At 42.9% G+C, this 13,337-nt stretch overlaps 1 protein-coding gene across 1 annotated transcript in view; it reads right to left on the reverse strand.

The window, feature by feature from the left end:
• Positions 1–8,464, reverse strand: part of LOC131220953 (anaphase-promoting complex subunit 5) — a 52,291-nt gene extending 43,827 nt beyond the window's left edge. The window contains exon 1 of the mRNA XM_058215983.1: positions 8,067–8,464. Within this exon, the coding sequence (XP_058071966.1) occupies positions 8,067–8,240 (174 nt within the window). The 5' untranslated portion in view covers positions 8,241–8,464. The remainder of the gene's footprint in view (positions 1–8,066) is intronic.
• Positions 8,465–13,337: the final 4,873 nt, after the last annotated feature.

Here is a 13,337-nt window from a genome sequence, read left to right on the forward strand (position 1 = left end):
GAGGAACTTCATAATCAGCAACCAAAACTAATTCCTCGTTTCCACTCCTATTTGTTACTGAAATTGCATTCCATATACTCTATTTTAATCCGACTAATTTTAAAACCTTCGGTTATAAAGCATCCTCCACAGTTCAAGCTTTGTGTTTAAATAGAAGATTAGTATAATTTAGGGTCAAAATTAATTTAAAATGCATGTGGAACTCGTATCTATAGGCTTCTTTTTTTTACTGTTTTTCTTTTCTTTTCTTTTCTTTTCTTTTTTTGAAAGGTAACAAAAGTATATTATAAACATGCGCCAAAAGGTAAAGGACTATACAAAGAGAAGGCGAGAACCACCCTAACTATTGATATGAAGAAAGAATAATTAATTCCCCCCTCCCTCCCCAAAACCCAAAGCCCATTCAATAACTAGTCTTCTCACTTCTGGCTTTCAACACGAACCAACCAGACGAGTGGCTCAAGTTTCTAAAACACCTCCTATTTATTTCTTCCCAGATAGCCCAAAGCCCTGCCAACAAGCATAAACACCATGGCGTTTGTAACTCCTTTTTGAGATTCACCCCATGCCAAACAAAAAGAATAGATCAATACATGCCGGATAGGCCCAAGACGCCTGGAACGAGGATAGGATACGATTCCACAAAAAGGATGCTGTCGGGAAGTGCAAAAAGAGGTGATCAATTGATTCTGCATTCGCCATGCACATCAAACAAGCATTTGGGATAGTCATTCCCCACTTCCGAAGGTTATCATCTATCAAAACTTTGCCCTAAACAACCAACCATGCAAACCCTGCTACTCGAAGGAGCTCCATAATGCCAAATAAATTTGGTAGCGACCACACCACTAGTGCACTCCCTGAGACCGCGGCCTAAAAGCATGCTATAGAAGGATCGGACCGAGAATCGTCCGGATCAATCTAGTTGTCAGCACATCTTATCCTTATCACCAAGGGATGGATAGCAAAATTTGATATGATCCAATAGTGATGTTAATTACCCCACCTCTTCCTCGGACAAGAAATGCTGACAAGGAGTCCACATTATGCATTCCCCAAATCGGGAGAAGCATCGACTCAATAACACCTCTCATTCTGTTAATGAGCTTGCAAGCCGCAGGAATCGTGACTCCAAAGTCTCCTCCCCAATCCAAATATCTTTCTAAAAGCAAATGTTCTCACCATTCCCAAGCACAAAGCACACTCCATTACCAAAGAACACTTTCACCGATGCAATCCCTTTCAACAAGTGCAACGCCCTATATAAGGAAGAGCCTTTTGTAAACCACCCTCCAACACAGGATCCATACTTAATGTTGTCGTCAGATTCTGGCTAACAGATACAGTCAATCGTGGAGGTATGCCCACCGATGGACCTACAAGGACAAAGGGAGATCTAGACAATGGGAGGGGTGTCGGTGGTCAGCAATGGACCCTCTGATACCTAAGTTAGGCCAGTCAATTCTAATTGAGAGCTAAAGTTTAAGTATCGATTTTTTGTGATTATATCATCTCGTTCTGAGTAGTTGTATTTATAGGGTCCTTAAGCGGTTCTAAAACCATCATGTCTTAATGGGAAACGTTGGGGAATCCCTATTTGAATGGGAAGTTGCTCCTGAAAATGTCATCGAGCACACCTTGATCGACGTGATTTTCGGCCGAGATTAGGTCGGGCCCCTTTTTCCTAATCGGGGGCGTAATTCCCTCCGGGTTACTCATATCGTCTTGGTGATCGTCGGTTAGGTTAGCTCAGAATGCGAGAGTACTCGAATCTCGAGCTCCTTGCCTTAAGGGTCCTCTACCTATGTCGTGGGTGTCCCTAGTGAGACAAATCTTCCCCCACCGAGCTCTATCCTTAGACAATTCAGCTCGAGGTGAGTCATCCCTATGTCGGGAGGACTGCGCATTCTGTCCCTGAGCCCTACGCTCTGACGACTTGGCTTGAAAACTCGTCATGGACGTTCGGTCACCTTAATGTGGAATTCTCTCGTAATTAGTTGATCACTCTCCCCGTGTAAGGCACCAATTCAATTTTCCCCACAACAGTTGCCCCCCACTTCCGAGCTCATCCTACATGAGCTCAGGAAGTACGATCTCAAACTTGTCTAAAAGGGCGGGAATTGAAATTTGAATTTCAAGTAACCCAGTCTTTTCCGAATTTTAAATTGAGCTCGGGCTCATCATTTGCTGGTAGAGGCGAGAGGTAAAAGGTCGGCGCCCAACACAGAGTCAAAAAGGCATGATTACTCACACAGGATACAAGGGGACATGCATTAATGGCAGATTGTCGTTTGAATTCTAGACAAATCACAGGTTGACAACTATCGTTTGAGTCATCCTGCTATGACTTGGGTGAATCCCTTGTTGCCACGTGGAGGGGCGTGCTAGTCAAAGCATCACCTCGGGCTCTCGTGCTGACATGTGGCACTGTTCAAGAGTAAATGGGCTATCAAGAGAGTTCTATAAATACCCCGATCCCCCTTCTTCCTTTCATTTGTTTGCTTTGAAAAGTCCAAGCTTTGTCGACCTACACCTAATCTCACCTCGGCTAAACAGTTTATGGCATCCTTCCATTCTTAAGAGTTCCCGTGTCGGAGCACCTTGCCGATACGCCAGACCTCTTCCTCCCTCTTTCTCCTTGCCAGACCACCTTGCAAGGGAAAAGTGATCGACTAACTACGAGAGAATTCCGAACTAAGGTGACCGAAAACCTATAACGAGTTTTTGAGCTGAGCTGTCAGAGTGCAGGGCTCAAGGACGGAATCAGCAGTCCTCCCAACACAGGGAAGAGTCCCCTAAGCTGAGTTGTTCAAGGGCGAAGCTCGGTGGGGGAAGATTCATCTCACCAGGGGCATCCACGACACATGCAGAGGACTGGTAAGGCAAGAAGCTCGAGATCCAAGCTCTCCCGCATTCTAAGATTACACGACCGACCATCGCTAAGACGATATAAGTAACCCAGAAGGGATTACGTCCCTGATCCGGAAAAATAGGCTCAACCTAATCTCGGCAGAAGTTCACACCGACTGAGGTGGGCTTGGCGAGATTTTCGAGAACAGCTTCCCATCCAAATAGGGTTCCCCAGCGTATCCCATTAAGACACAACAGTTTCAAAACCGTCCAAGGACTCTATAAATATAACTACTCATAGCGAGAGAAGATAAGCACAAAAAAACCAATACCCAAGCTTTAGCTCTCAATCAGAATCGACTGTCATAACTTAGGCATTGAAGGGTCCACTGCCAGCCACTAGCACCCCACCCCCCATTGTCTGGATTTCCCTTTGTCCTTACATGTCCATCGGTGGGCATACCTCCACGATTGATTATATCTGTTAGCTAGAATCCAGTGACGACACTTAGTAACAATATCCTTCCAGAACGCCTCTTCTTCCGTAGCAAACCTCCAAAGCCATTTTCCAAAAAAAGCTTAATTGATTATACCCAAATTTTTAATGCTTGCCCCACCTTCCCTATAGGGCTTACAAACTTCATCCCACCTAAGTACATGGAATTTTCTTTTGCCTCCATCTGCTCCTTGCTACAAAAATTCTCTCCTTAATCTATCAATCTTCATTCTTCTCCAAGATTGATTGTGGGAAACAGTATAACGACATAACGTACACTAGGAGGTTAGATAATGTCGCTTCAATCATTGTTATGCAGATATATTCTTTTCACTCTTTCTGTAACCACATCCCATAAACGTTTAACCAGTTTGCCCACAGAAGGAGGCAAACCAAGGTATGTAGATGGGAATTCACCCACTTTACAACCAAACACCCCAGCAAGAGACACAAGATCCTCTTTAGCCACACAAACCCCAAGCATAACACTCTTGGATATATTCACCTTCAACCCTGATACCACTTCAAAACACATAATGACCATTCTCAAGTTCTCCACCACTCCAGCATTAGCGTTGCAAAACAGTAGCATGTCATCCGCGACTTGAAGATGAGACATCGGGGGACTAGACTTACTAATGAATAAGCCTCTAAAAAGTCCAATTTGTTGCCCACGCTCTTAACATTTTGCTCAAAGCCTTGACCACCACCACAAAGAGGAGAAGGGATAGTAGATCACCTTGTCTCAATCCATGCGAACTAGGGAAAAACCTTTGGGCGAGCCATTTACTAGGACCGGGAACTTGGATAACCACATGCATTCCTAGATCCACGCCCTCCATTTCATTTTGCAGCCAATTCTCTCCAACATGTAGTCCAAAGAGTCCCACTGAACGCAATCATATGCCTTTTCTAAGTCTAGTTTGCAAACCACTCCTTGCACTTTCTGCTTGAATCTAGCGTCGATACACACATGTGCAATGAGCCAATTGTCAATGATTTGTCTTCCTTCTATAAATGCTCCTTGGTTCTTAGATATGATCCCTTGAAGCACTCCTTTAAACCTTGTGGCTAGCACCTTAGCACGAATCTTATAGATGCTTCCAATCTAACTTATGGGACAATAGTCTTTAAGGTTTTCGGCGCCAAAAATCTTTGGGATTAGGGCAATAAATGAGGCCCCTAATTTTTTGGATAAGCTTTCCCCTGGAGTTAAATTCATTCATAAAATCCAGCACATCCCTTTTAATTGTCTCCCAAAATGTTTGGAAAAAGGCTAAAGGGAACCCATCTGGCCCGACTGCCTTATCTCCCCCCAAATAATCCACAACTTTTTTAACTTCCTCTTCGAAGAACTTTTCTAGGGAGTCTACGACCTCCTGAGACATCACATTGAAATGCAAGCTATCCAACGAAGGTCTTAACCAACCCTAGTCCGATAGCAACTCTTCATAAAATCCAATTATCACATTGTAGACCTTATCCTTTTCATCAAATCTTTCCCTGCCCACCACTATAGTAGAGATTTTGTTGCATCTGGCACAAGCACTCGCAAAACTATGGAAAAACTTTGTATTCCAATCCCCCTCTTTGAGCCAAGTGACTCGGGACCATTGCCTCCACTTGATTTCCTCCTCCTTAAGACGATTAGCATAGGCAAGCCCGAGTTTTTCACGAAGGCATTTATCCTCCTCCACCAGCTCAAAGTCTTCCGCTTTAATGTCCAGATCATGGAGTTGACCCAACATAGCTTTTATTTCAGTAAGTCTGCTTTGTAGCACTTCTTTCTTCAAATCGACAATTTTTCCCTTGAGCAGTTTCAGTTTCTGGCTCAATTTGAAGCCTGCAAAACCTTTAACCGAGAAGGTTCCCCACAGTGTTTAACCAAATCTAAAGACCCCTCCACTTGCAGCCAAGATAGTTCAAACCTAAACAATCTCGGCCCCTAGTTTTCTTTCGCAGCGTCAAGTAAAACACAGCAATGATCCGACATTAGACGAGGAAGAGCTCGCTGAGGGACAAGAGGGTATGTCTCCACCCAGGATGCAAACACCAAAAATCTATCAATCCTGGTCATAATGGGATGATCCATTCCTGCCCATTCGACCAAGTGAATTTACCCCCTTCCAAGGGGAGGTCCACAAACTCATGTTTTGCCACACAACTAGAGAAAGTTGACATGCTTCTCGTTATTTTGCCCCCTGAAAATTTCTAAAAAGTGAATCTAGTAACATTGAAGTCCCCATCCACACATCACAAACAATCGTTGATGCCCCTAACCTGACCAAAAAGCATCTCTTTCAGTAGCCACGTTCGGCCCATAAATAGATGTGAACAACCATTGAAATCTATTGGAAGTCCCCCTCCAACACAACTGACAAAAAATTTCCCGCCCCAATGGAGAACTTTCTTCAAGTGATTTAAGTCACAAGCCACTATTATTCCCCCAAAAACCCTAATGGAATCCAAAGACACCCACTCCTTCCCTGTAGACTCCCACACCAAGTCTAACAAAGATACATCAAAAACAGGAGTCTTCGTCTCTTGAAAGAATAGCACCTGAACCTTATCTCTTTTGCAAATATCTTTGATTTGGATCCTCTTCTCCTTGGAGCCTAGGCCCCTAACGTTCCAAGACAAGATCCTCATTTAGACAAGGATCTTGCCATGTGCCCCTTCCTATCCTCTTTGTTTCGCACTCCCATATCATAAGACAGATTAGATTGAAGACGTACCAATTCTCTGATATTAGCTGAGGGTGGCCTTGGCAAAGTAGCTAGTTGCCCTCTCCTTCAACGAGCCTCGACAAACTGAAAGAGATCATGATAGTCTTCCTCTTTGTTGTCGAAAACAACTCCAACCTATCTTCCCATGTGCATCAGTGCACTCGTAATCCACCACTTCCCTCTGACAAACTCTATTTGGCTGTTGATGGCCGTGTTGCTCTCAGCTCGAATCAACATGCCTTCATTATTCGTGCCCGACCTCAGACCCCCACCTGCCATTGCTTCTGAGCAGAGAGGGACTATATTCAGTACTCCCCCTTCTTTCATCCCCTCCAAGAATCCATCGGTCCTCTTTAATTCACTGACACCTAGCATTGCTTCACTGACACAACCGACGATAGGTGTTGAGTCTTGGTCTGCGTCCACCGCGACTAAGGCTAGAGAGTTATTCACAGCATGGCTCTTTGACTAGTTCTCCTTCTCCATAAGAATTTGGCCGGTGATCTCCAAAGATCCCTCTAATTGGAACAGTGAATCAAAACCCATAAGTTCTAGAAATAGGGTGATGTCTCTCGCACTATTATAAACCCAATTGGAACGCATGCCTCCATTTACAAATAGTAGCGAGCATGCAATGTTAGAATGGATCAAGATACATGCGTCAGGAGCAACACGTGCCACCAAGGCAAAAGGCGAATTGTCGAGAAACCCTTCATCCGACCCTGCATTACACGTGTCCAACAAAGAGCCCCTCCTTGGGCCCAAACCTGGCACTAGCATAGGCTCAAGATCGGACCCATCAACCGATTCCAAAAAAGACGGCCAAACCTCCCATTCCAAATTTTAAACCTCAAGAGGTGAATTCACCACCATTCACTCTACATCCCCTACCCCAAGCCGACTCAATGGTTGCCACGCATCCTGGCAAAAAATCAGAACTTCGCGGTACTCGAGATTCTGTGCTCCATCATCATTATCGGCTCCTAGACCACCGCAGCAACCTCCGAACCTTCTTGCTTGCCGATAGGGAACCAGCCTACTTCCTTCTCCACAAAAATGAGGATTCAAACTTCGCCGACCACCACATACACTTTCTCCAGCACCGAACTCAGCCTTTTACTTCGGACCCTCAACCTGGCCCATCACACCTCTTCCCTCTTCTCTTGCATCAGGTCTATCTCCAACAACTGGCTGAAAGAAGATACTATCATCGCAACTGCTTCTGGGAAGAAAAGCTCAAAGTGCCTCAAACGGGTTGTTGGAGAGCTTAAACCATCCGTCTTGCCAGCCAAATGCCGATCTATCAGCCCACTTGCCAAATCAACAATCGGGTCCTCCCGCCATAGGGCTGCCTCCATTAGAACCTTATCGAGATTCACCTCGAGTGAGATCTGGTTCTCATATTTATTTTTGTTCAAAAAATAATTGGCTCATATAGGCCCCATATTGGTAGATACGGATGATATGAGTATACAAATCAATTCCAGAGGCAACCGATATGGTGTGCCGAAATCGATTTTAATCCTTGAGTACAGTAAAGATTGAATGTAGTTATATTTTCCACAAGGACAAGAGTATGGTGATAATTTGCCGCAATCTCTATTACGTGGCGGTGTTTAGTTCACCATAACTGTGACATACACAGACATCAATCCAGACCGTCTAAATCATAAAGCCCCCTGTGGATCAACTAATCGTAACAATCAGATTGCCTACTGTCAAATGGACGGTTGGAAATAAAATGGTCAGTGGTCCGAATTATACATCATAATCAGATAGCTGAGATCACTATATCAGTGTGAATCTTGGGTGATAATTCGTCAACGATGCGGCCTATCACTGGAACGGGTTGGATTCCAGTCCACTCCAATTTGGATGATAAATCGCCCCAAATTGATAAAATGGTAGTGAAACTATCACCACAGTCTAGACCATCTTCAACAGACCCAAAACCCTACAAATCCAACATGAACAAGCAAGAGATCAGATCATACCTTGATGATGGATAACAAGAAGAGGCCGAGGCGGTTGTGCTGGGGGATCGACGAGAACGGAAAGGGGACTGCAGATTGAGCTGGCGGCGCGTAAATCGTGACGAGGATGCAGACAGAGACCTTGTGTGGAGTGAGAGCGAATGGTGGCCCAACCACTCTCGTGTTTCTCTCCATTGATCTCTGATCTCAGTAGAAACAGGCGTAAAAATCAACGGTCTACTTTTTTTCCCTTTTTCTTTTTTGAATTTCGACGGTCAGAAATGGAGGTGATGTTCAGATGGACGGCCTGTTTTCGGTTGAAGATGAAATGGGGTTTTCTAGGGGTTTTTTTTTCGAAAATGAGCGGGAAACAAGAATGAGGAGAATCGCGTTTGGGAAGAGAAATGAACAGCACGGGTACTGGGGTTTTTGTGGTGGAAGTGTATGGGATTAGGTGCGGTCCCGGCCTCACTGAAGACGGTGCGGCCCTTACCATGGGGCCCACCTTGATGTATGTATTCTATATCCGCGCCGCCCATCTATTTTTCCAGATCATTTTATGGTCGATATCAAAAAATGAAGAAGATTAAAATCTCAGGTGGACCGTAATCTAAGAAACAGTAATGGTTGAACGCCATACTATTGGAAACTTCTTAAGACCGGAAGTAATGTTTTCTTCACGTTTATTTGACATCCAACCCGTTGATAAGGTCTCAAAAACCTGGATGAAAGGGAAAAAAATATCAGCTTGATCCAAAACCTTTGTGACTTATTAATGGTCGATCGCCCCTGTTTCCTATGATATGTTGCACCTGATAATTGGATCTGCTTTATTTTTTGTCTTGTACCTTAAAATGATATGGAAAAACGGATGAACGGCGTGGATATAGAATGCATACATAAAGGTGGGCCCCAGGGTAAGGGCCGCACCACTTGGGTGAAGCCGGGGTTGTACCCAATCCGCTCCGGATGTTTTTATGGTGAGTTATTTAACACTCCGGCTGCACATGACGTTGATGCGCAGGCACGGGCATACATTAACTCAAATGAACCAACTGAATTGGACTGGGATTGCCCATTGACGGTGCTCTGTGGGCCCCACTATGATATGTGTCTTTTATCCAAGCTCTTCATCTATTTTTAAATATCATTTTAGGATGTGAGCTCGAAAATAAAAATGATCCAAATCTTAAGCAGACTACTGGAAGAAAAGAATGATGATTGAACTCTGACCATCAAAAACTTTGGTAGCTCATTAATGGTCTCAATCACCATTGTTTCCTATGGTTTAGTCCACCTTGAGAATTAGATCTGCTTCATCTCTTGGCCCATAGGCTAAAATGATCTGACAAAACAGATGGAACTACGTCAATATAGAATACAACACCAAGGTGAGTCTCATGGTAAGGCCACACCGTCTTAGGTGAAGCTGGGATCGTACCTAATCTACTTCCGATCTATATATGGGAAGTTATTTGATACTTTAGCTGCACATAATGCTTGATGCACAGGCACTGGCATATATTAAGTTGAACGAACTTACTGAATGGGACGCAGATTGGCTAGCGAGGCGACTATTAAATAGTGCTTTGTGGCGCACTATGATAGTCTTAATTTATCCACTCACTCCATCTATTTTTAAGATCATTTTACTTTATGAGTTCAAAAATGAGACCAATCCAAATCTCGAGTGGACCACACCAAAAGGAAATAGTGGTGATTGAATACCCACTATTAAAAACTTCCTAGGACTCACTGTAATGTTTATAATTTGCCATCCAACATGCTGAATAGGTTAAATCACTTAAACCCGGATGAAGGGAAAACATAAATATTAGCTTGAGCTAAAACTTTTGTGGCACATTAATGGCAATCACCAGATATGGATCACCTGAGAATTAGATCTGTTTCATTTTTTGGCTGATTAAGCTTAAATGATCTGTCAAAATGGATGAACCAAGTGAATATAGAATACACGTATCAAGATGGGCCCCACGGTGAGGGCCACACCATCTTGGGTGAAGCCGGGTCGTACCCTATATGCTCCATATCTATGTATGGGAGGTTGTTTGATACTCAAGCTGCGTAAGCAGGCACTGGCATAGGTTAACTCAAATGAAGCTATTGAATCGGACGCATATTGTCAGCTGATGGTACCAGTAGTGGGGTGGCTATTGAACAGTGCTTTGCGGGCTCCATCGTGATGTCTCGTACCCATGCTATCCATCTATTTTTATGGATCATTTTAGGATATGAACCCAAAAATGAGGCTGATCTAAATCTAAAGTGGACCACATTAAACAGTGACAATTGAACACCCAATAACATTTATTTGCCGTCCAACCTTTGATCAAGTCACACAGACCTGGATGAAGAGAAAACACATATATTAGCTTGATCCAAAACTTTTGTAGCCCCTAAGAAGAAGTTTTTAATGGTGGGTGTTCAATCACCACCCTTTCCTTTGGTGTGGTCCACATGAGATTTGGATTTGTCTCACTTTTTGAGCTCATGCCCTAAATGATCTGAAAAATGGATGGCCGGCATGGATAAAACACATGCATCATGGTGGGGCCTACCGAATTATGGAACCAGTCTCTTGAGTTACATTCAAAACACGAGATTGGTTAGATAATCTTCACCTCTGATTCGTGGAAACTTTTGCAGTCAAACAAAACCATCCAATATTTTCTATCTTCAACCCTTCGGTAAATGTCCAGAAATCTATCATAATCAAATAAGATTAAATTTTGTTTTGTGAATTATCTGAACTAACATCCATGATTTGGCTAGCCAGGATCAATCATTTGAAGTAGATGGGATCCTTCTCCTTCAATCATATTCAGAGAGAAGGCAACGGCCCGGCAGATGGCATGGCCCGTGAAGGCAGTGGCAGCCAGTCTGCTTCCCTCCATCTCCATATAGCCTCTCTCCCTAGACGGGTGCGCGGATTGATCTTCCTAGATTGGGTCAGGTTAGGATCTCTCAGGACCCTTGCGGTTTAGTTTTCTTAATTTGGGTTTTTGTGCTTTTAGCTCAATTAGAAATATATATGATAGGTGTGGTCCATCTCTTTTTGTTGGGTCCCACCTGAAGGGCTGTAAATTTTTGTGATTAGTGAAATCGTAGTAAGAGTCCATTTCCTTTTTTTTTTAATAATAATAAATAAAAAAAATCCATGACTTGAATGGCTTTGAATTAGGAATATTTCTTAGTAATTTCTAATGGCCCGTGAATCATCCATCACGCTTGCTCCACCCCTTTGAAACCCTAAAACTATTTAGAAATCCTTTGGAATAGTTTAGGAAGCCTTCGAATACCTCTCAATCCTATTTACACCCATATATATAATTTTAAAAAGAATCCTAAATAAAATCATAATGAAATTTCGTAAAATCTGTATTTCTGCAAAATTTCTATGCAAAACCTTCAACGTCATCGAGCACCCTTCGATGTCATCGAAGAATGACCAAATTTGTCCAACGACCAGAGGTGAAAATTCGAAAAATACTCGATGGCATCGACTGGCTTCGATGTCATCAAACTGGCTTCGATAACATCGAAGCCTACTCGATGTCATCGAGCCTATTTGACAGATTTAAGACATCTGTCAACAACAATCTTCACCATGTTTTTAATTTTCAAACGTGTAGCTTCTTGACCTATTCTCTTATCTCTGTCTCGCATCATGGCTTCATCAATGCTTCTCGTGCACACTTCGTCCTCCTTTTATGTCATCGCCAAGCCCACAGAAGTTGCACAGAACTTGAACTTCTCTATAGGAACAACCTTGGTGAGCATGTCTGTTGAATTCACGCTGGTGTGAATCTTTTTCAGTATTACGCCTCCTTCCTCAAGTACCTGTCGGATAAAATGGTAACGAACATCAATGTGTTTAGTACGTGAGTGATAAACAGAATTTTTAGCCAAATTAATAGCGTTCTCGCTATCACAATTAACCGGTATAGCCTTCTGCTGAAGTCTCAACTGATTTACCATGCCTCTTAACCAAACACCTTCTTTAAATGCTTCTATCACTGTCATATATTCGGCTTCGGTCGTGGAAAGAGCTACCATAGACTGAAGCTTCGACATCCAACTAATTGATTCACCTGTTAGAACAAACGAGTATCTTGAAGTCGACTTTCTTAAATCCACACTGTTTGCGTAGTCTGAATCCACATACCCTACCAACTTTGCTCATTGTCTTCTTAAAAGTTAAGAAGAAGTCTTTTGTACCTCGAATGTATTGAAGTAGTCATTTCACCTCTTCCCAATGTTGTTTGCCGGGGTTTAACATATATCTACTCACAACACCAACTGTTTGTGAAATATTTGGTCTCGTACAAACCATAGCATACATTAAACTGTCAATTACAATTGAATAAGGCACATGTGATATAACCTGTTTTTCCTAATTTGATTTAGAATATTGTTCTGAGGAAAGCTTGAAGTGAATCGCGTGGGGAACACTCACTGCCTTTAGCTGGTCCATCCCATACTTGATAGCACTTTTTCAAGGTATTCTGCCTATGATAACTAAAGCATGTTCATCTTCCTGTCTGTATGATATCTATGCTAAGAATCCTCTTTGCAGCCCCCAGATCTTTCATCTCGAATGTCCCTGATAACTAAGTCTTCAGTATGTTGATTTCAGACATATCAGGCAATCAACATATCATCAATATACAATAATAGGATGATGAATTTGTCATCACTTATTGTCTTGTAATAGACACGGTGATCGTATTCACTCCGAGTAAATTTTTGACTCAACATGAAAGAATCAATTTTTTTATACCACTGCTTAGGCAACTGTTTCAGGCCGTACGACAACATTATTAACCTGTAAACCTTTTTCTCTGCCCCTTTAACTTCGTAGCCCTTTGATTGCTTCATGTGGATCTGCTCTTCCAACTCCACATGCAGGAATGCAGTCTTGACATCCATCTGTTCCAGCTTGAGATCATATTGGGCAACCAACGCCAACACGAATCTCATAGATACTTGCTTAACTACCGGCGCGAATATCTCTATGAAGTCAATTCCTTCTCTCTAAGCATACCTCTTTGTTATCAGCCTCGCTTTGTATATATCATGTTTTCTTTTGAATAACCACTTACATCCAATCGATTTTCGGCCCACTAGAAGCTCCACTAGCTTCCATGTGTGGTTCTTATACAAAGAGTCCATCTCATCGTCCATAGCTGTCTTCCGTTTTTCTGCATCGGGCTCATTAAAAGCCTCCTAAATAGTAGACGGGTCCTCCTCATTTGTAATGAGGGCATATGC

Source organism: Magnolia sinica, chromosome 12, assembly GCF_029962835.1.
Source record: "Magnolia sinica isolate HGM2019 chromosome 12, MsV1, whole genome shotgun sequence".
Lineage (NCBI taxonomy): Eukaryota > Viridiplantae > Streptophyta > Magnoliopsida > Magnoliales > Magnoliaceae > Magnolia > Magnolia sinica.